We start from the raw sequence: 21,888 nt of genomic DNA, 5'->3' as shown, positions 1-21,888 counted from the left end.
TATTTAAATGTATATTGTAATTGGTCAACAAAACTGAATTGATTTTTGTTTTAATTGTTGTTTTAAGATGTTGCTTATTCAGAGGCATTCTGGAGAGAATAATGAATTGAGATTTTGGTATTAAATTAGCCTTTTTAAGTGTGTGCGTGCGTGCGTGCGTGCGTTGTGTGTGTGTGTGTGTGTGTGTGTGTGTGTGTGTGTGTGTGTGTGTGTGTGTGTGTGTGTGTGTGTGTGTGTGTGTGTGTGTGTTTGTGTGTGTCTGTGTGCGTGCGTGCGTGCGTGCGTGTGTGGTGTGTGCATGCGCGTGCGCAACAGTAGATGTTCACACTAGAATAATTGCTGTCCTAATCACAGCAGGCCCTTAATTACTCTAATCTTCTCTACTTCCACCTGCAAATCTAATTTTTTTCTGCGTTTACCTCCTGAAAGTCACAGTCTCCTCTCCATCAGCAGCAGATCTCCATGGCTTGGGTGTCAGACCCAGAGCTCTGAGCCCAGCAGGAGGTGTTCTGATCGGGTGGATGAGGAGGAGTGATGGGTTGGGTTGAGTGATGGAGCAGGAGACGGTAGATTGAACAGACTGATAGTGAAGCCTCCTGTTCATTGGGCCGGTGTTGAAATCTCCAGATTGTTGGTGTTGGAGTACATGATTGAGGGATCTCTTTCTCACTCTCTCTCTACCTCTCTCTCTCTCTCTCTCTCTCTCTCTCTCTCTCTCTCTCTCTCTCTCTCTCTCTCTCTCTCTCTCTCTCTCATTCTCTCTCTTTCTCTAACACCTGGGGATTTACTGCTGCCCGCCTCCCTAATGAAGCGTACTTCCCTCATCTTTCTCTGAGCTGCGTTCTATCACTCACTGGGAATGCAGACACGACAGACATTTGGAATACTTCATTCTGATAGGATAATTGTGATCTATCTGTCTATCTATCTATCTATCTATCTATCTATCTATCTATCTATCTATCTATCAATCTATTTATCTGTCTCTGTCTGTCTATCTATCTTTCCATCCATCCATATATCCATCTGCCTGTCTATCTATCTATCCGACTCTGTCTATCTATCTATCTAATTTGATTTTCTGTCTGTCTACCCATCCGTCTGTCTATTTGTCTGTCTGTCTATCTATCTATATGTATATGTATATATATATACATATATCCATCCATATATCCATCTGCCTGTCTATCTATCCATCATCTGTCTGTCTGTCTATCTATATATCCATCTATCCATCCGTGTATATATCCATCTCTCTATCCATCCGTATATCCATCTGCCTGTCTATCTATCTATCTGTCTATATGTGTCTGTCAATCAGTCATTTTTTGCTACTATACCTTTAGATTTTATGATATCTATCGTTCTATTGTCAATTTTTCTTCCTCGCCATCTGTCTATCTATCATTCTATTGTTTTTTGTTCTATTTCTCTAAGGTTATATCATCTATTGTTTCATCATTCTAAATATCAATGCATTTCTCTACAATTTCTGTCTGCCTGTACGTTATCTCTTACATAACACTTAGACTTTAATGAAAGTTTTTTTCTGCTCGACCCCATCCTGTCCTCTCTCAACACTGATGCATTAAACAAACACATGATCCGAAGGTCTTCATATGTGTGTGTGTGTGTGTGTGTGTGTGTGTGTGTGTGTGTGTGTGTGTTTTTGCTGCAGGCAACACTATGATGATCGTGGTGGAGAGCGCGGTCAACGGAGCCCTTGACGCTTTCCTGCGGGTACGGGAATGTGTTTCTGTATCCGTTTGTTCTGCTGACTTTAATATTCATCATATGCAAAATGCTGCAATAGTACAGTAAATGGTACTTGTGAAATATGTAAATTACATTACAAAACGTGCAGATGTGATGTAATGATAAAAAGAAAACAATGAGAGTCAAGTTAAGCATTTTATCTTATCAGACGAAGTGAAATTCTTCAAAAGACGTGAAATTATTTATTTCTTCTAAGATCTCATAAATATTTGAGGGCTTCAATTCTGAACTGTTTTTGTGTTTCCTTTCCATTTTCCGTTTTCCTTTCTTTTTCCTTTCATTTCCTTTCCAATGTCCAATTATTTTCCTTGTCTTTCCTTTTTCCTTTTCTTACCTCTCCGAATTTACCATTCATTCTTTCCTTTCCCCCTTCATTTTCTCTCAAATGTCCTATACTTTTTTACTTTTTTCATTACTCCGTTACTTTTCCCTTTCTCCTTCTCTCTCCTTTGCTTACCCTTTTCTTTTCTTTTGGAATGCCCTATTCTTTATTTCCATTTACTTTACATTTAATTTAATATTCAACAATATTATTGATCTGTCTGCATTGACACCATTATATGAGAACTGAACTGAGCTGGACGATGACTATAGAGTGTCTATCAGTGGCGGGACGTGCATTTCACACCTAGGCCTTCAGTGAATTAATAACTTTTAATAGCGTGGCAGCGCACAGACTCTCTATAATTGTTGTGAAATTGCTGTTTTTATTTTGCACCGGTAGTTATAGGGTTAATGCGGTGAGTTGGGAAAAGGCCGGTAGAGAGAAACGAGCGAGAGAGATCGGCTTGTGCGTTAGTGTTCAGTGGTTCTTATTGTAACTATGTTACAATAGTTTAAATGTTTGAAAAAAAAATTAGATCATAAATTTACAAGAAAAATTAAGAAGAAAATCCTATTCACCACGGAAAAAACAGGGACAAAAAAAGCATTATACTCACCAAAACTACTGATTATGTTTTACACAAAATCCATCCTAATTTCTTTCCTCAAAAAGACTTCAATTACTCTGGTGTAACTTACAGGTTATCTGTATCGAATAGAGTTCTGTGACTCTGCGTTAAGCTGGATAAGGCTGAATAAGGGATTTTTTCCGGTAGTATTGAACGTGCTGGGGGCCGAGGAGGGAAAGAAACATTAATTTGTGGGTTGAAAAACTATTAAATCTACAGGAATGTATTTTAGTTTCTGCAGTTCGCTACAGATGCGGTTAGCTAGCTCAGCCTTTTTACTATTACCAGTAATAGTACGCACTCTGACCATCCAATCAAAAGACGTGAAAATGCCGACGTTATTGTACGCCTGCTAGATGGCCCCGGTGCAGTCAAATCGAAATCTAATTGGCTGATTAAATCGGACTGATTATCTGATTGGTTAAAGCAACGGTTTCATTCCCATTCACCTTAAGCTACAGGCGCCCGCACTGTCGATTCTGAAAGCCTCAAGGAAGATTTATTTTACCCTGGCAACACATGATGGCTGAAATATAATTGGATAAAAGCGCTAAAATAAATATACAATGCTGGAAGCAGCGCAACTAAGAGAAAAGCTGTGAGATTAAGAGAATGGACTATTGGGAATAATTTAATACTCATTCATGGAAAAAATATATTGAAGTGCAAGTCAGTGATTCTGATATTGTTTAGGCCAGCAGAGAAGGCCTGGCTGACCCTGACGGCCCACCACTGGCGTCTATATATATGAATTAACTTAATTAACAAAAATGAATCATCCCTGAATTTACTTAAGCTAAACTGTGACGCTATTTTCTTCTAGAAACAAACTTTGTTGCATTATTTACCTGTTATCTCTGTAAAGCTGCTTTGAAACAATATGTATTGTAAAAAGTACTATAAAAATAAAGGTCACATGACTTTTCCCTTTTTCTTTGTCCTTCCTTTTCCTCTTTTTCCCCTTTTCCTCCTCCTCCCTCTCTCCTCCTCTCAGAAACATGAAGGTCAGCTGACGGTCCTCCAGCTGGTGGATCTGTTGAGTGGAGTGGCGTCTGGGATGAAGTATCTGACAGAGATGGGTTTTATCCATCGCCGACTGGCCGCTCATAAAGTCCTGGTGAACAGCAGTCTGGATTGCAAAGTGTCAGGCTTCAGACCGCTGCAGGACGACAAGATTGAGGCGGTCTACAGCACACTAGTGAGTGTTTTACCATAATGCAACATTGCACTCTCAAACGCTTCCCGACGGGAGTCAGCACATTCCTCTGAAAGTCAAAGCACAGCTCTCATAGAGTTCATCAAACTTTTATGCGGGTTCTTGCAAGTATGTGGTGTATTTTAAGAACGCCTCAGTGCTTTATGCTTCTGTTATGTTAAAATGAATGCAGAAGTCAGGATTCAGTACGGCACAATACACACTCCAGGAGATTGATTTCCTGTTTCTAGTTGAATGTGTTTCCGGATCAACATTTCTTTCCTTTTTTGTCCAGCACGCAGGGAAGAGTTTGGTTCTGTGGACGGCTCCGGAGGCCATTCAGTATCACCGTTACAGCTCCGCTTCCGATGTCTGGAGCTTCGGGATCGTCATGTGGGAAGTCATGTCCTTCGGAGAGAGACCGTACTGGGACATGGGCAACCAAGACGTGCGTCTCGCCCTTTGTATTTCTTCTGATGAATCACCAGCTGTGCAGTTCTGCATCATTTCTCTTTTCTCTCTCTCTCTCTCTCTCTCTCTCTCTCTCTCTCTCTCTCTCTCTCTCTCTCTCTCTATCTCTCTCTCTCTCTCTCTCGCTTTTCCTCCTCCTTTAGATCTCCCTAAAATCCTTTTACGTTTGTTTGTGATGTATATTATTTTTCGCCCTCTCTCTCTCTCTTTCTCTCTCTTCTCTCTCTCTCTCTCTCTCTCTCTCTCTCTCTCTCTCTCTCTCTCTCTCTCTCTCTCTATCTCTCTCTCTCTCTCTCTCTCTCTCTCTCTGTTGGCTGGATGGGATTTTGTTGTGTGAAGTTAAGAGTTAAGCATTTGTTTGAAAATTTTAAATAGCTAAATGGAGGGCCTTTAAAGACCTCAGATAGTGTGTGTGTGTGTGTGTGTGTGTGTGTGTGTGTGTGTGTGTGTGTGTGTGTGTGTGTGTGTGTGTGTGTGTGTGTGTGTGTGTGTGTGTGTGTGTGTGTGTGTGTGTGTGTGTGTGTGTGTGTGTGTGTGTGTGTGTGTGCGCTCACTTTGACTTCAAGTCCACTTCAGCTCCGTGACCGATCAGACTCAGAAGTGGCTCGGCGTGTGTCCTGACTGGCCACTTTTTCATGGCTGCAGCAAAGATCCTCATAGTGTCTGAAATAAACCCCTGAAATACATAACACCCCAGTAAAAAAGTCTCTAAAAATGTAAAAAAAACAGCATCATAAAAATTAAACGCATGAATAACAGAAGTGTAAAAAAGTGTACTTTTATATGATTTGTTATTTAATTTGTATGTTTTTATTTTTATTTTATTTCTTATTTTATTTCATTTAATTTAACTTTTAATTTAATTATATATATATAATTTTTTTTTTTTTTTCCAGTTCTGAAATTAGTAAAAGGCTTGTGATAATCTGATATGACCAGATGGCCAAAGCTGTTTCTCTCCTGTGAGACAAAACACATTTAGAACTATGAAGACTTTAAGAATTAACGAGCCTCACAACGTAAAGGTTTTAAACAAAAAAGAGGAGAGTGAAACTCTTATAGCTTTCTGCATGTTTATGGCTGAATGGATGATTGCTGGAAAAGCCAAAGGCATTAATGCGTTCAAAGCAAGAACCTTTCGTTTTATTCATGTGGTGTAGATAAAGTTTCTGTTGCCATTGTAAGTGATTTTAAGCAGTGTATTTATGGTATTCAGAATTTCTAATAAACAGAGGCTCATAGAGGGACGGAGGCAAGGACACATTCTGCAATAAAACAATCATTTCATTTGCTAATTTCTATAAGAAATGTCAGAATCGATAACGATTGCTTTGAGAGAAAACAGGAAGCTCGCCAGAATATAGAATTAAAAAATGCAGCAATGAGATGTTTATCAATGTACAAATAATTTATAACATTTATACAGTGGATCTAAAAATCTAGGATTGAGAGTGAGTGAGTAAGTGAGTGAGCGAGTAATAATAACTAATAATTTATAAGATGTATACAGTGGGTCAAAAAGTTGCCCTGAAAATCTAGGATTGAAAATCTATTTTAAAACTGGCAATAAACAAACAAAAAACATTTAAAATAAAGAAATATTAGGATGTAAACTGGCTTGTGAAACTGCACTGTTTCTGTGTTCTCCCAATTCAGAATATTCAATTTTTTCTGTTTGTTTGTTTGTTTGTGTGTGTGTGTGTGTTGTGTGTGTGTGTGTGTGTGTGTGTGTGTGTGTGTGTGTGTGTGTGTGTGTGTGTGTGTGTGTGTGTGTGTGTGTGTGTGTGTGTGTGTGTGTGTGTGTGTGTGTGTGTGTGTGTGTGTGTGTGTGTGTGGATCACAGGTAATAAAGGCGATCGAGGATGGCTTCCGGCTGCCTGCACCGGTGAACTGTCCCGGGTCTCTTCATCAGCTCATGCTTGACTGCTGGCAGAAGGAGAGAACGGAGAGGCCGAGCTTCACTCAGATTCACAGCGCTCTCAGCAAGAGCATCAGGAGCCCCGACAGCATCGGCTCTTCCAGCCTGGGACGCAGGTACTGTCCGACTCCTGCACCTCCTCTTCCCATACCTCACCAGATCATACGGTTCTCCTGACTCCTGCACCTCCTCTTCCCATTCCTTACCGAATCATGCGGTTCTCTCGTCTTCTGCACCTCCACTTCCCATTCCTCACCGGATCATACGGTTCTCTCGTCTCCTGCACCTCCTCTTCCTGTTCCTCACCGGATCATACGGTTTTCCCGTCTCCTGCACCTCCTCTTCCCGTTCCTCACCAGATCATACACTTCTCCTGACTCCTGCACCTCCTCTTCCCATTCCTCACCAGATCATACACTTCTCCTGACTCCTGCACCTCCTCTTCCCGTTCCTCACCAGATCATACACTTCTCCTGACTCCTCCACCTCCTCTTCCCATTCCTCACCGGATCATACGGTTCTCTTGTCTCCTGCACCTCCTCTTCCCATTCCTCACCGGATCATACAGTTCTCACGTCTCCTGCACCTCCTCTTCCCGTTCCTCACCGGATCATATGGTTCTTTAGTCTCCTGCACCTCCTCTTCCCATTCCTCACCAGATCATACGCTTCTCCCGTCTCCTGCACTTCCTCTTCCCATTCCTTACCGGATCCTACAGTTATCCCATCTCCTGCACCTCCTCTTCCCGTTCCTCACCGGATCTTATGGTTCTTAAGTCTCCTGCACCTCCTCTTCCCATTCCTCACAGGATCATACGCTTCTCCCATCTCCTGCACCTCCTCTTTCCATTCCTCACCAGATCATACGGTTCTCTTGTCTCCTGCACCTCCTCTACCCATTCCTCACCGGATCATATGCTTCTCCCATCTCCAGCACCTCCTCTTCCCATTCCTCACCGGATCATATGCTTCTCTCATCTCCTGCACCTTCTCTTCCTGTTCCTCACCGGATCATACGGTTCTCCAATCCTCTGCACCTCCTCTTCCCATTCCTTACCGGATCATACGGTTCTCCCATCTCCTGCACCTCCTCTTCCCATTCCTCACCAGATCATACAGTTCTCTTGTCTCCTGCACCTCCTCTTTCTATTCCTCACCAGATCATATGGTTCTTCAATCTCCTGCACCTCCTCTTCCCATTCCTTACCGGATCATACGGTTCTGCCATCTCCTGCACCTCCTCTTCCCATTCCTCACCGGATCATACGGTTCTCCCATCTCCAGCACCTCCTCTTCCCATTCCTCACCGGATCATATGGTTCTCCAATATCCTGCACCTCCTCTTCCCATTCCTTACCGGATCATACGGTTCTTCCATCTCCTGCACCTCCTCTTCCCATTCCTCACCGGATCATACGGTTCTCCAATATCCTGCTCCAATGTCATACTCCAAATGACAGTATACAGTATACAAATACAGTATTGCGAAAGCATTGGCGATTACATAAGCAATAAACAATTAATCAATAGTCAATAAATCAATCAGTAAACAAATAAATGAATACATTTATATAAACAAGAAATTATACGAGAAAAAACTAACAAAAAAAGCGTGTTCATTTGTACCTACATTCAGACAAGATAAGAATATTTCTGACTTTAGTTTTGTCCTGGCTGACTCTCGTAGTTTGTGGAAGGCTGTTACATATTTTGCTGCTGTTGTGATTGAGCTAGAGTTTTCTCTCAAAATATGATTACATTTTTCTGAAATTTCTTCTCTCCCTTCTCTCTCTCTCTCTCTCTCTCTCTCTCTCTCTCTCTCTGCAGGACGCTGGGCTCATCTGTATCGCTAGCGGAGCGAACGCTTCCCTCCTTCCCCTCCTTCAGTTCAGTGGGCGAGTGGCTGGAAGCTGTAGACATGGGCCGCTATAAAGATAACTTCACTGCGGCTGGATACTGTTACCTGGAGTCTGTGGCTCGCATGACCGTTCAGTAAGTGACCCGTGTCAAATTTGTCCTGAATCGTGAGTGAGTGAGTGAGTGAGTGAGTGAGTGAGTGAGTGAGTGAGTTAGAGAGTGATTGACTGAGAGAGTGAGTGACTGATAGAGTGAGTAAGTGCGTGAGTGAGTGAGTGAGTGACAGAGAGTGAGTGAGTGATTGTGTGTGTGTGTGACTGAGAGAGTGAGTGAGTGACTGAGAGAGTGAGTGACTTAGAGAGTGAGTGACTGAGAGTGAGTGACTGAGAGAGTGAGTGAGTGACAGAGAGTGACTGAGAGAGAGAGTGAGTGATTGAGAGAGAGAGTGAGTAATTGAGAGAGTGGGTGACTGAGTGACTGAGAGAGTGAGTGACTGAGAGAGTGACTGAGTGAGTGAGTGAGTGATTGAGAGAGTGATTGAGAGAGTGACTGAGAGAGTGACAGAGAGTGAGTGACTGAGAGAGTGAGTGACTGAGAGAGTGAGTGACTGAGAGAGTGAGTGACTGAGAGAGTGAGTGACAGAGAGTGAGCGACTGAGAGTGAGTGACTGAGAGAGTAACAGAGAGTGAGTGACTGAGAGAGTGAGTGACTGAGAGAGTGAGTGACTGAGAGAGTGAGTGACTGAGAGAGTGAGTGACTGAGAGTGAGTGACTGAGAGAGAGAGTGAGTGACTGAGAGAGTGAGTGACTGAGAGTGAGTGAGTGACTGAGAGAGTGACTGAGAGAGAGAGTGAGTGATTGAGAGAGAGAGTGAGTAATTGAGAGAGTGAGTGACTGAGTGACTGAGAGAGTGACTGAGAGAGTGACTGAGAGAGTGAGTGACTGAGAGAGTGACTGAGAGAGTGAGTGACTGAGAGAGTGAGTGACTGAGAGAGTGAGTGACTGAGAGAGTGAGTGACTGAGAGAGTGAGTGACTGAGAGTGAGTGACTGAGAGAGTGAGTGACTGAGAGAGAGTGAGTAATTGAGAGAGTGAGTGACTGAGTGACTGAGAGAGTGAGTGACTGAGTGACTGAGAGAGTGAGTGACTGAGTGAGTGAGTGACTGAGAGAGTGAGTGACTGAGAGTGAGTGACTGAGAGAGTGACTGAGAGAGTGAGTGATTGAGAGAGAGTGAGTGATTGAGAGTGAGTGACTGAGAGAGTGAGTGACTGAGAGAGTGAGTGACTGAGAGAGTGACTGAGAGAGTGAGTGACTGAGAGAGTGAGTGACTGAGAGAGTGACTGAGAGAGTGAGTGACTGAGAGAGTGAGTGACTGAGAGAGTGACAGAGAGTGAGTGAGTGAGTGAGTGACTGAGAGTGAGTGACTGAGAGAGTGAGTGAGTGACTGAGAGAGTGAGTGACTGAGAGAGTGAGTGACTGAGAGAGTGAGTGACTGAGAGAGTGAGTGACTGAGAGAGTGACAGAGAGTGAGTGAGTGACAGAGAGAGAGTGAGTGACTGAGAGAGTGAGTGAGTGACTGAGAGAGTGAGTGATTGAGAGAGAGTGAGTGATTGAGAGTGAGTGACTGAGAGAGTGAGTGACTGAGAGAGTGTCAGAGAGTGAGTGAGTGACAGACAGTGAGTGAGTGAGTGAGTGACAGAGAGTGAGTGAGTGAGAGAGAGTGAGAGAGTGAGTGAGTGAGTGACAGAAAGTGACTGAGAGAGTGAGTAACAGAGAGTGAGTGAGTGACTGAGAGAGTGACTGAGAGTGTGAGAGGGTGTGATTAAGTGAGAAAGCGTGTGTGACGGGCTCTGTTGTTTCTGCAGGGATGTGTTGAGTCTCGGCATCACCTCTCTGGAGCACCAGAAACTGATCCTGTCTGCCATCCAGACTCTGAGAGCTCAGGTGATCCAGATGCACGGACGAGGGGTTCAGGTCTGACAGACAGACAGATGTTCTCACGATTACCCAGAAGCCCTTCAGCAGACAGGAGATGATAACCCTCACTTCTCTTCCTAATCTTCCTTTTCTCCTTCCTTTATCTTCTCGTGGGGTGAACACTGCATCTTTACTGAGGGGACGATATCACGAGCGAGACGATTCCTCTAGAATAACCTGTGCTGTTCCTCAAGGTGACCGAGAGCCTCGTCTCTGTCCTGGAGAAGCTCGTCTGACTCTCAGAGCGCCTGTTTCTATATCCAAGCGAAAGAACTCGTGCTTCAAGCCACTGATCCTCCTCTAGCATGGACAGAACCGGGAGTCTTCGCTGCTCCGAGCGGTAGAAGATCTCGCCGTGTCTTCAGGAAATAAGTTGAGTTCTGGTGTAAGAATTCTTAAATAATATGTAAATCCCTTTTTCTGTCTTTCCCTGGCTTGATTAATGTCTACTTTTTTTCTTTTGGCTTTCTTTCTCCACACTTCATACTCATTTCTGTATAGAAGCCCAGTTCCGCCGCAAAAGAAAACAAATCATGCTCTTGAAAGTCTTAACTATGACATTATATGTCAAAATTATGATGTACTACGTCATTCTGAGATGAAAAGTCAAAAATATGATATAATCATAATTATGACAAAAAAGTTTGTTTTTATTATTTCATATTTTTAGTATCATAATTATGACCTAGTACGTCATAAAAGTCATAATTATGACACAAAAATTGCAATTATGTCATAGTTTTGACTTTTTTTCAATTTCAGCTTTTCATTATGAGATAATTGACAAAAAAGTTATAAAGTTATAAATATAAGATAAAAGGTTAAAATTTACTAAATTGACACACTAAGTTAAAACTGACATAAAAAGTCATAATTATGACTCTCATAATTTCCTTTTTAAATAATTTTCATAATTATTACAGTCAAAATTATGACAATACATACAAGTCATAATTATGAGATGAAAATTTGAAATTATAACTAAATTGACATAAAAAGATGAAATTATGACAATGCATGATATCTTTTTCTTATATGGTGCAAATGGGCTTCCATATTCTGAAGGAAATTTTGAGTTTAAATTATTATTGTCGAACATCTGTACTCGTTATGTTTTCTCCTTCTGTCTACTATAGAGACAATGTTTGCACTGCAGCATCCATGACGTACAGAAACTTGTATCATATTTATTAGATGATAAGTTATTTATCTGTTTACTGAAGCCTTTTGGAGCTACGTTTTTGAATGCAAAAATATTATGTTTGAAAATTGAAAACACGGCACTGAATCTGGACGTTCAGCTGTTATTTCATCAAAATACTCTTGGATTTGTGTCATTTATTTTTTCCTGCAGTTTTGAGAGTGTGTAAGTGAGCGTGTGAGTGAGCAAATGAGCGAGTGAGTGTGCAAGTGTGTAAGTGAGTGAGTAAGTGTGTGTGTGAGTGAGCGAGTGAGTGATTGAGTGATTGTGCGAGTGAGTGAGTGCGAACGAGAGTGCGAACGAGAGTGCGAGTGAGCGTGTGAGTGAGTGAGTGTGCGAGCGAGTGAGTGAGCGTGCGAGTGAGCGTGTGAGAGTGAGTGTGCGAGCGAGTGAGTGAGTGAGTGAGCGAGCGAGTGAGTGAATGTGCGAGCGAGTGAGTAAGTGAGCGAGTGAGTGTGCGAGCGAGTAAGCAAGCGAGAGTGATTGTGAGAGAGTGTGAGTGAGCGAGTGAGTGATTGTGAGTGAGTGAGTGAGTGAGTGTGTGTGTGTGTGAGTGTGTGTGTGTGTGAGTGTCAGTGAGCGCGTGAGTTGAGTGAGTCAAGAGTGATTGTGTGAGTGAGTGAGCGAGTGATTGTTTGAGTGAGTGTGTGAGCGAGCTTCTGAGTGATTGAGTGAGCGAGTGTCTGTGTGAGTGAGTGTGTGATTGAGCGAGTGAGTGTGTGAGTGAGCGTGTGAGTGAGTGATTGATTAAGCGAGTGAGTGTGAGCGAGTGTGAGCGATTGAGTGAGCGAGTGATTGTGTGAGTTGAGTGAGCAAGTGAGTGAGTGACTGTGAGTGAGTGACAGAGTGAGTGACAGAGAGTGACTGAGAGAGTGAGTGAGTGAGTGACAGAGAGAGTGAATGAGTTAGAGTGAGTGAGTGAGTGACAGAGAGTGAGTGAGTGACTGATAGTGAGTGAGTGAGTGAGTGTGTGTGTGTGACTGAGAGAGTTACTGATTGAGTGAGCAAGTGTGTGTGTGAGTGAGTGTGTAAGTGATTGAGTGAGTGTGAGTGTGAGCAAGTTATTGTGTGAGTTGAGTGAGCGAGTGAGTGAGTGAGTGACAGAGAGTGACTGAGAGTGAGTGACAGACAGTGACTGAGAGTGAGTGAGTGAGTGAGTGACAGAGAGAGTGAGTGAGTTAGAGTGAGAGAGTGAGTGAGTGAGTGAGAGAGTGAGTAACTGAGAGAGTGAGTGGCAGAGAGAGTGAGTGAGTGAGAGAGTGAGTAACTGAGAGAGTGAGTGACTGAGAGAGTGAGTGAGCGAGTGAGTGAGAGAGTGAGTGACAGAGAGTGAGTGTGAGTTGAGTGTGAGAGAGTGAGTGAGCGATTGAGTGATTGAGTGAGTGAGTGAGTGAGGGAGGGAGTGAGTGAGTGTGAGTGAGTGTGAGTGAACGAGTGTGTGAGTTGAGTGTGTGTGAGTGAGTGAGTGAGTGAGTGAGTGAGTGAGTGAGTGAGTGAGAGTGTGTGATGGGGATGTAAACACACTTACAGACTTTATTTTCTCAGAGAGTGAGTGACTGAGAGAGTGAGTGACAGAGTGAGTGAGTGAGAGAGAGAGTGAGTGAGTGAGTGAGTGAGTGTGTGTGAGTGACTGAGAGAGTGACTGATTGAGTGAGCAAGTGTGTGTGTGAGTGAGTGTGTAAGTGATTGAGCGAGTGTGTGAGTGAGTGACTGAGAGTGAGTGAGTGAGTGAGTGTGTGTGAGTGACTGATTGAGTGAGCAAGTGTGTGTGGGAGTGTGTAAGTGATTGAGCGAGTGTGAGCAAGTGAGAGCGATTGAGTGAGCGAGTTATTGTGTGAGTTGAGTGAGCGAGTGAGAGAGTGACTGAGAGTGAGTGAGTGAGTGACAGAGAGAGTGAGTGAGTTAGAGAGTGAGTGACAGAGAGTGAGTGACTGAGAGAGTGAGTGAGTGAGAGAGTGAGTGAGTTAGAGAGTTAGAGAGTGAGTGAGTGAGTGAGTGAGTGAGTGAGTGAGTGAGTGAGTGAGTGAGTGAGTGAGTGAGAGAGTGAGTGAGTGAGGAAGTGAGTGACTGAGAGAGTGAGTGACTGAGAGAGTGAGTGAGTTAGAGAGTTAGAGAGTGAGTGACTGAGAGAGTGAGTAAATGAGTGAGTGAGTGAGTGAGTGACTGAGAGAGTGAGTAAATGAGTGAGTGAGTGAGTGAGCGAGCGAGGTGAGTGAGTGAGCGAGGTGAGTGAGTGAGCGAGGTGAGTGAGTGAGTGAGTGAGAGTGTGTGAGTTGAGTGTGTGTGAGTGAGTGAGTGAGTGAGTGAGTGAGTGAGTGAGTGAGTGAGTGAGAGTGTGTGATGGGGATGTAAACACACTTACAGACTTTATTTTCTCGCTGTGACGGCAGTTGTCTGATTCTCTCAGACGTGTTTAGTACTTGATGTTGCTGTTTTCTACAAAGGAAGTGGTTGTTGTTTAACAGGAATGTTCTAGTGTTATTGAATTTAGATATACTGTGTGATGTGAGCGTGCGAACAAGACTTGGTTGGACTTGGATGTGTTTAAGCAGTATTGAGTGAAACCCTAATTCAGAACATTTGCAGTTTGATCATAGAAACACATCAATGCAAATCACATTAATACAAGTTTAACACACATCATGACAAATACACAGTACAAAACAAATGAATGGATTTTTTTCTGTATTCATTCTGTATTGGATTGTTCTTGATTTTCAGGATATAAACAATTGAAGCGTTTTGGAATTAAGTAATAGGAGCATAATTTTCACCGTTTTACAGACATGCATATTCATCATTATTGCAGCCATATCATATCTGAAGGTGGCATAACACAATTAATTATCGCTTCAAAATCTAAAGGACAAAGAGATGCTGTACTGTAGTTTAATAACCCTTTACCGAATAAGACTCCATTCCCCTTTGCATTGAGTGTATCATTCTGATCTGTTTGATACTGTAAATATGTATTTGAAAATGCAATCTATTTTTATAATTTGTTTGAATAATAATGTGTTGAATGAGATCCTCTCACTGTGTTAAAATGACTTCTTGTTTGAATTAGGCGAGTAACAAAGAAAAGTTGTTTGAAATAATCAAGTCTTTTTTTTAGTTGTTTTTTTTTCTCTTTTTTGTTTGGATTTTTTCATGATTTTTACCTGTTAAAAAAGCAGATGGCTGTTGCAATATTGAAACATGTTATTAAAAAATACAATACAGGTACCCTGGACTTTATTGTGTTTGCTCGCTGTCTTCCAGTCGCTGCCTGAATCCATACACACATCATACACACCACTGATACACACATCATGAAGTGTGTTTTAATCATGTGTAAGCAATGTCGAGGCAATCAAGCGTTTCCCGTCAGCTTTCAACCCCCGGAAAAACAGCGGGAAGCGAAAGAGGTGTTCTTTGTTCTGTGTTTTTATCAAAAAGTTTATTTTTAATAAACAATACTCTTTCCTGCTAGTGGCAATGAAGATACACCAGAATATGTATTAACATTTAATTTAGTTTTTTCCACAGTTTTACGTGTCATATACTGATTCTTAATATTCTTAAATATTAAGTCGTCATTCACTCCATGATGAGCTTCAGTCAATCCAAGCGCTTCCATTTCTATCACTAATAATTCAAAGGGTTTCATTTCTCTCCTTTCACTTTTCTTAGTACTAAAAATCCCCTGGAGAAGATAATGAGGGAGAACTGGAAGTGTGAAGAGGAAGAAAATACGCCAGTTAATACTTCAACTGCCAGTAGTGAGAAAGCAAGGCGTGTGTGTGTGTGTGTGTGTGTGTGTGTGTGTGTGTGTGTGTGTGTGTGTGTGTGTGTGTGTGTGTGTGTGTGTGTGTGTGTGTGTGTGTGTGTGTGTGTGTGTGTGTGTGTCTGTGTCTGTCTGTGTCTGTGTCTGTGTCTGTCTGTGTCTGTGTCTGTGTCTGTCTGTGTCTGTGTCTGTGTCTGTGTCTGTGTCTGTGTCTGTGAGGTAGGGAGGGAGTCACATGTTTTGTGTTCAGATTAAAAAACTCTTCCGTAAGAAGAAAGACATGTCCACCTCTAAGTCGGTGTGAAGGGTAAAGTTTCCTAATACAAAAGTTTTATCCGAGCAGTTTAGAGTGCCAGGCCTCAAATCGGATTTGGGGAATTAATCCGGATCGGAAGCAAGTGTGAACAAACACAGTGTAGTGGGGCTTGATCTGTTCTCTCTCCGGGAACGTGTGTTCTCTCGAGGTCCAAACACTCTATAGTTCAGTTCATTCACTGAGGATAGAGACGTCAAGAGCTCTCTCTCTCTCTCTCTCTCTCTCTCTCTCTCTCTCTCTCTCTCTCTCTCTCTCTCTCTCTCTCTCTCTCTCTCTCTCTCTCTCTCTCTCTCTCTCTCTCTCTCTCTCTCTCTCTCTCTCTCTCTCTCTCTCTCTCTCTCTCTCTGTCTCTCTCTCTCTCTCTCTCTCTCTCTCTCTTTGTGTGTGTGTGTGTGTGTAGTTCTGTTGTGAAGAGAATCACATGAAAGGAGCAGATGAACAGTGTGTTCTGGAATTCCTGCTGGGCTTTTAGTGGCTTTAAAGTGAACTGTGATTAAATGCTCTAGGAGGCTAAAACACTAAAAACCTTTCATTATTATGCATTAATCTTCAATGATGTGTGCATGGCATTAAATGTGTGTGTGTGTGTGTGTGTGTGTGTGAGAGAGAGAGTGTGTGAGAGAGAGTGTGTGTGTTTACATTGAGGACTCTTATTGTGGTGTGTATTCATGTTTCAGGCCACACCCCCTACATTATGAGGTCATGCAGAAAATTGCAGAAAGTTTTCTGTGAGGGGTATAAAATATAATTAGCTCAGTATAAAAACCATTATGCCTCTGCAATCTCTTCATAATGATGTAGGCTACCTATTTTATGTACTTTATTTTGATCTTTTGAGGACCTTTTTTGGCCCCCATGTATTAATTTTGAAATTGTAAAACTGCAGATAATTTTCTGTGAGGTTTGTGTTTAGGGGCAAGGCAAGTTTATTTATATAGCATATTTTATACACAATGGTAATTCAAAGTGCTTTACATAGAAAATGAATTAAAATAATCTGAACAGATGCATAAGAATAGATAAATAGATATAAATACGTGTTCTGCTAAGAGTCTCGTTAGAATATCACGTGTCTGTCGAGAGTCTCGTCACGCTTCATCTGATTAATTCTCAGGTTTTTTGGCCAAAGCCCAGATTAAACTTGAACACGAGTTGCTCCCGCTTGTGATTTTTGATTTCTATTCATGTCTGCTCCTTTCCTCTCTCCACTAGCCTACATGTAGGTCACTCTTTACACTTCTACACTATCCAGTGTGATAAAAAGCAGAGAAGTGAACAGTGTGTAATTATGTTGTAGAACGGTCTATAATTAATTACACACTGTCACATCTGTAAATATGTCAATCTGTAATATAGACAATGTAATGTTCAGTATTTTCTGCATTACTCTGTATTTCCCCCAGTGTTCTTCATCCAGAACTGATCTCAGGTCAGCTTTGCTCTCTTCATCATGATGTTCTAATGACAGACTTCCAGCTTTAACTTTCTTTTACTTAGTCTGAACTAACGTCACTTTACTCAGATATTTTTGTAATCACTTCTTGATCGGTCTCAAGTTCATTTTTAGTCAAAATTAAGTAATTCCCCACCAAGTTCACACATTCTGTTTAACCACAGGTTAATGGAAAGAGTCTTTGATGGGCCTTGCTGAAAAAGTGCTAACCAACCTATACTGGTTTCAGCTGGTCTCCCAGCCTGGCCAATGTAAAGAAGAACTGGTTAAATCCAGATGACGGGGCTTTACAGTCCTTTACTGCCCTGTAGTGTTTGTTTGAGGTATTGCAATTATTGCAAAACATTGGATGGCTGTTATTCAAGAATATGCCTACATGGATTGATTAAAAAATTGCTTATTGTTACAAAAAACATACTTTAATGGACATTGCTGTGCTGAAACAAAAGTAAAAATCAATAGTTACAAAACAATCAATTCAGGGTCTTCCATGATTTATACTTTCATCCATTCATTCATTAACTAATCAGAACATGTGCTATTTTCAATTCAATTTACATTTATTTGTATAGCGCTTTTCACAATACATATTGTTTCAAACCAGCTTTACAGAAAATGTATGTCTACTGTTATCTGTAATCACAGGTGACTATGTTAAAGTTATGGATTTCTGAAATGTAAATATACAAATCACACAGTTAGCTAAAAATGTATTCATTTAAACAAAGTATCAATTTAAGGCAGAAACAATGAGTTAATTGAAGTAATGAATACATACTTGTTAACAAATGATTAGGATATAGAAAAATGTAGCATTGGTGCATGTTGATTCAGAGTTTGCATCATGAACCTAAAGGGTTCTGTCATGGATCATATTATGGATTTAGTTATAATGAATTAAACAGCTCATAAGCATCACTAGAAAAAACTGAAATAACCTGTTGAACATGAAAGTATGCCATCATTTTGAAGTAGAGTTCTTTCAAATTGAGTCAAGAACCTTTTTTCTAACATGCCCTTTTCCTCTCTCAGTTTCTCTTTCTGCATAAAGATGATATCTTTAGAAATCTCTCGATAAGTTGTGCCTACACTACCAGTCAAAAGTTTTGGATCGGTACGTTTTTTAATGTTTTTAAAAGTAGACTCTTCTGCTCACCAAGGATACAATTATTTGATTAAAATACAACAACAACACAAAAAAAACAGTAACATTGTTAATAGTGTTAAATCAGCTGTTTTCTATGTGAATATATAGTAAAGTGTAATTTATTCCTGTGATCAAAGCTGAATTTTCAGCATCATTACTCCAGTCTTCAGTGTCACATGATCCTTCAGAAATCACTATAATATCAAAAAACATTCATTAATATCAATGGTTTACACTGTCGTGAACAATTTTTTTGTGTACAAGATTCTTTGATGAATATAAAGTTCAAAAGAACTGCATTTATTTGAAATTGAATCTTTTGCAACATTATAAATGTCTTTACTATAACTTTTGATCAATTCAATTCATCCTTGATGAATAAAAGTATTGATTTCTTTCATTTATTTCCCCAAAAAATTCAATAAAAATACTTTCTGACCCCAAACTTTTGAACGGTAGTGTTTAAAGTTACCAAAGCTTCTATTTCAGATAAATGCTGTTCTTCTGAACTTTCTATTCATCAAAGAATCCTGAAATAAAAATGTAAATAACTGTTTTCAACACTGATAATGATCATAAATGTTTCTTGAATCATCATATTATAGTGATTTCTGAAGGATCATGTGACACTGAAGTCTGGAGTAATGATGCTGAAAATTCAGCTTTGATTACAGGAATAAATTACACTTTACTATATATTCACATAGAAAACAGCCGATTTACATTGAAATAGTATTTCACTGTTTTACTTTACAGCTTTGGTGAGCAGAAGAGTCTTCTTTTAAATACATTCAAAGCTTTTTACTGGTAGTGTAATTGTTCCTCTTGTCTCACTCTCTCCAGCTGAGTCCCAGTGTGTGAGCTATGAAGGAGAAGATGTGTGTGTCCTCCAGGATGGCTTTAGCAGTGGGTTTGCCGGACCCGTGTCCGCTCCGTGTGTCCACTCGCACCATCAGTGGCTGTTTCTGAGCCGGGCTTCGGCCCACACCGTACTGGAGAGCGGCTGCATACTTCAGTGTGTGTAGAGGAACCACCCGGTCATCGTGATCCGCCGTCAGCAACAGCATCGCGGGATACGGGGTCCCGACTCCAGGAGCCTGAGGGAGGTTGTGCAGAGGAGAGTACCTGTGTAGGGAACATCACACTTGTGTTTAGTATTATTGGTAACATTTTACAATAAGGTTCATTAGTTAAGTAAGGGATAATGTACATCCAGCCGGTTGTTATCTCAGAATAAACCCGATTGGGTGATCAGGATCAGGTCTCTATCAGCTTGAAGGGGGTTTATTCTGAGATAACACACACACATACACACACACACACACACACGCACACCTGAAGAGGCTTATTCTGAGATCACACACACACACCTGAAGGGGGTTTATTCTGAGATAAACCGGCTGGATGTAGATTATCACGCTTATTACACAGACACTTCAGTAAATAATTAGCTCTTTAAACGCAAAGCTTCCGCGGAGAGAGCAGTTTCAGCGGCGAGTTCAAACTAGACGGACATTTAGAGATACGGTATACAGTCATAACACTTATTACACAGCATTTCAACACATTCATAATTATGGAGATATTAATTTCGGAATCAAATGTTTTAAAATCGTACCTGTTTGTATCTTATAATCCAACAGTGTACAAAACAATAGACACAAAATGGCAGCCGCTGCGTTTGTATGAAACGAGAGAGCGAGTCCACGATACTGGATGGCATAATTAAATAACTGTACACAAAATATTGATTCGACTGAGTTTTAGTATTTTATTAGCTCACCAAAAGCAAAACTTCCACCAAGAAAAAACGTTTCTAGCGAGTGTGTAGCGCTGCTGACTTCAGTGACCCGGACGAGCCTGTGTTACTGTTCTCAGAGGTTGTTATCTGGGAATAATATAACGTTTATCTTACAACTAATTGTTGGTGTGGAAGAAATGTGCACAAATGTGCAGTATATATGTTGACCTTTTTCAAACTATTACAGCAGATTGCAAAAGGAAAAAAGAAAATAATCAGGAAAAGAATGCAGCGACTAAAAATACCTCTTACCGTAGATATTCTTTTTATAACATGTCACGTTAAAATACCAAGTGTAACGTTATTCTCATGTTATTCTTAAATAAAACATGAAAGAAAACTGATAGCTCATTGAGTCAAACTGACGGATCAGCTTTATTTTGTAAGGCAACCTTATGATTTGAAATGATTTGTTTCAGTCTTTTTGAATGGAAGTTCCCCAAACCGGAAGTGCCGCCCAAAATTCGAAACGCAGTAAACTCGTCAGGAATAAGGTGGATAGGTTTATATATAACTTATACGGTAAAGGTTTATATATAACTTATACGGCGGTATAGGTTTATATATAACTTATACGGTATAGGTTTATATATAATTTATACGGCGGTATAGGTTAATATATAACTTATACGGTATAGGTTTATATATAACTTATACGGTATAGGTTAATATATAACTTATACGGTATAGGTTTATATAAAACTTATACGGCGATATAGGTTTATATATAGCTTATATGGTATAGGTTTATATATAACTTATATGGTATAGGTTTATATATAACTTATACCGTATAGGTTTATATATAACTTATATGGTATAGGTTTATATATAACTTATATGGTATAGGTTTATATATAACTTATATGGTATAGGTTTATATATAACTTATACGGTATAGTTTTATATATAACTTATACGGTATTGGTTTATATATAAGTTATATATAACTTATATGGAAGTATACTTTTGTACTTCCTGCTCAGCTACTGTCCGGACGCTCTCGCTTACTGCTCCGCGCTTTGCTCTATCGCTTTTATATTTTATCTCCTTTTATCACCTAATTTTAACTTCAGCAAATCAGCACAGTGCTCAAACGCTTGGATTCCTACAAAAAAGCAGAATTATTTTATTCGACCAGCCTCCCACTGAAAGCTTACATTCCGGGGAAGAGAAAACACAACTGCCTACATTCATAAGGATAAGAAAATGCCTCCTCTGGAATCTACTTGCTGCTCCAACTGCCACAGACTTTTACAAAGGATTGCAGTTCTTGAAACAAAGTTAATTAAGTTAATAGACCACCAAACCAGACGGAACACACAACAGAGCTTCGTCATGGACGCCCTCAGCATACAGCCGGTGAGTCCTATGACTCTAGTGCTCCTCGACAGGCCATACTGAGTGTAGAGAAACAAGCCGATCGACTTACTAATCGATGGCACAAACAGGGAGCGAGACCCAAAGGCACTCGAGACATCAGATTGTCACAGGCATCACATATTGCCGCAGTAGCATCCTCTACCCCAGATACGGCTCTGACAAGGATTGCAAACACTGGTCTCCTACCAGCGCCTATAAATCTCGAGAACAGATTTGAAGTATTAATGAATGAGGACTCCCCAAATTTGATGAATGTGATCGAACACAGACTGAATCAGCCTGGGGCTCAAGGTCGAGCAGACAGCGGCACTCAGCTCAGAGCGCAGCCAGGCCCAGGACTCTGATAGTGGGCGACTCCGTAATCAGAAACATTAATAGCAGGGATACAACAACGTGCTGCCTTCCACAAGCAACAACTTCTGATGTAAACAGAGAACTACAGAACATTCTGATGAAACATAAGACTGCAAATCGACTCATCATTCATGTGGGGAAGAATGATATTCATAAAGAGCAGTCGGAACTCCTTAAGAAGGATTTCAATTAACTTTTTGAAACACTTAAAAGACTGAAAGTTCAAACATTCATCAGCGGACCACTCCCAGCAAGAGGAACAAACAGGTTTTCGCGGTTGCTTGGGCTTAATACATGGCTGCAAAAAATCTGCAATATAAAA

At 40.9% G+C, this 21,888-nt stretch overlaps 2 protein-coding genes across 5 annotated transcripts in view; one reads left to right on the top strand and one right to left on the bottom strand.

Moving 5' to 3' along the window:
* Positions 1 to 14,574, top strand: part of epha10 (EPH receptor A10) — a 220,522-nt gene extending 205,948 nt beyond the window's left edge. Inside the window, exons 12-17 of one of the 2 annotated variants that reach the window (XM_077232540.1) lie at positions 1,679 to 1,740; positions 3,724 to 3,927; positions 4,220 to 4,372; positions 6,239 to 6,429; positions 8,140 to 8,304; positions 10,034 to 14,574. In XM_077232540.1, the coding sequence (XP_077088655.1) occupies positions 1,679 to 1,740; positions 3,724 to 3,927; positions 4,220 to 4,372; positions 6,239 to 6,429; positions 8,140 to 8,304; positions 10,034 to 10,148 (890 nt within the window). In that variant the 3' untranslated portion in view covers positions 10,149 to 14,574. The remainder of the gene's footprint in view (positions 1 to 1,678; positions 1,741 to 3,723; positions 3,928 to 4,219; positions 4,373 to 6,238; positions 6,430 to 8,139; positions 8,305 to 10,033) is intronic. The other variant, XM_077232541.1, reaches the window with a different exon arrangement.
* A 2,848-nt stretch (positions 14,575 to 17,422) lies between these two features.
* The window catches only part of LOC143740575 (prolyl endopeptidase), a 44,947-nt gene continuing 40,481 nt past the window's right edge, over positions 17,423 to 21,888 (bottom strand). The window contains exons 15-16 of one of the 3 annotated variants that reach the window (XR_013204841.1): positions 18,770 to 19,153; positions 17,423 to 18,113 (exon numbers count right to left, since the gene is read on the bottom strand). Coding sequence is in view for 2 of the 3 variants with exons in the window: in XM_077232539.1 (XP_077088654.1) it covers positions 18,859 to 19,153 (295 nt within the window). In the remaining variant the exon portion in view is untranslated. Of the gene's footprint in view, positions 19,154 to 21,888 lie in introns of all 3 variants that reach the window. The other 2 variants (XM_077232539.1, XM_077232538.1) reach the window with 2 other exon arrangements.

The sequence above is a fragment of the Siphateles boraxobius genome, unplaced genomic scaffold, assembly GCF_051911475.1.
Source record: "Siphateles boraxobius isolate OS27281-9 unplaced genomic scaffold, OSU_SipBor_1 173, whole genome shotgun sequence".
In the NCBI taxonomy this organism is placed as follows: Eukaryota; Metazoa; Chordata; class Actinopteri; order Cypriniformes; family Leuciscidae; genus Siphateles; species Siphateles boraxobius.
The sequence above is the reverse complement of the archived record's forward strand: the minus strand, read 5'-3'. Positions and strand labels throughout refer to the sequence as shown.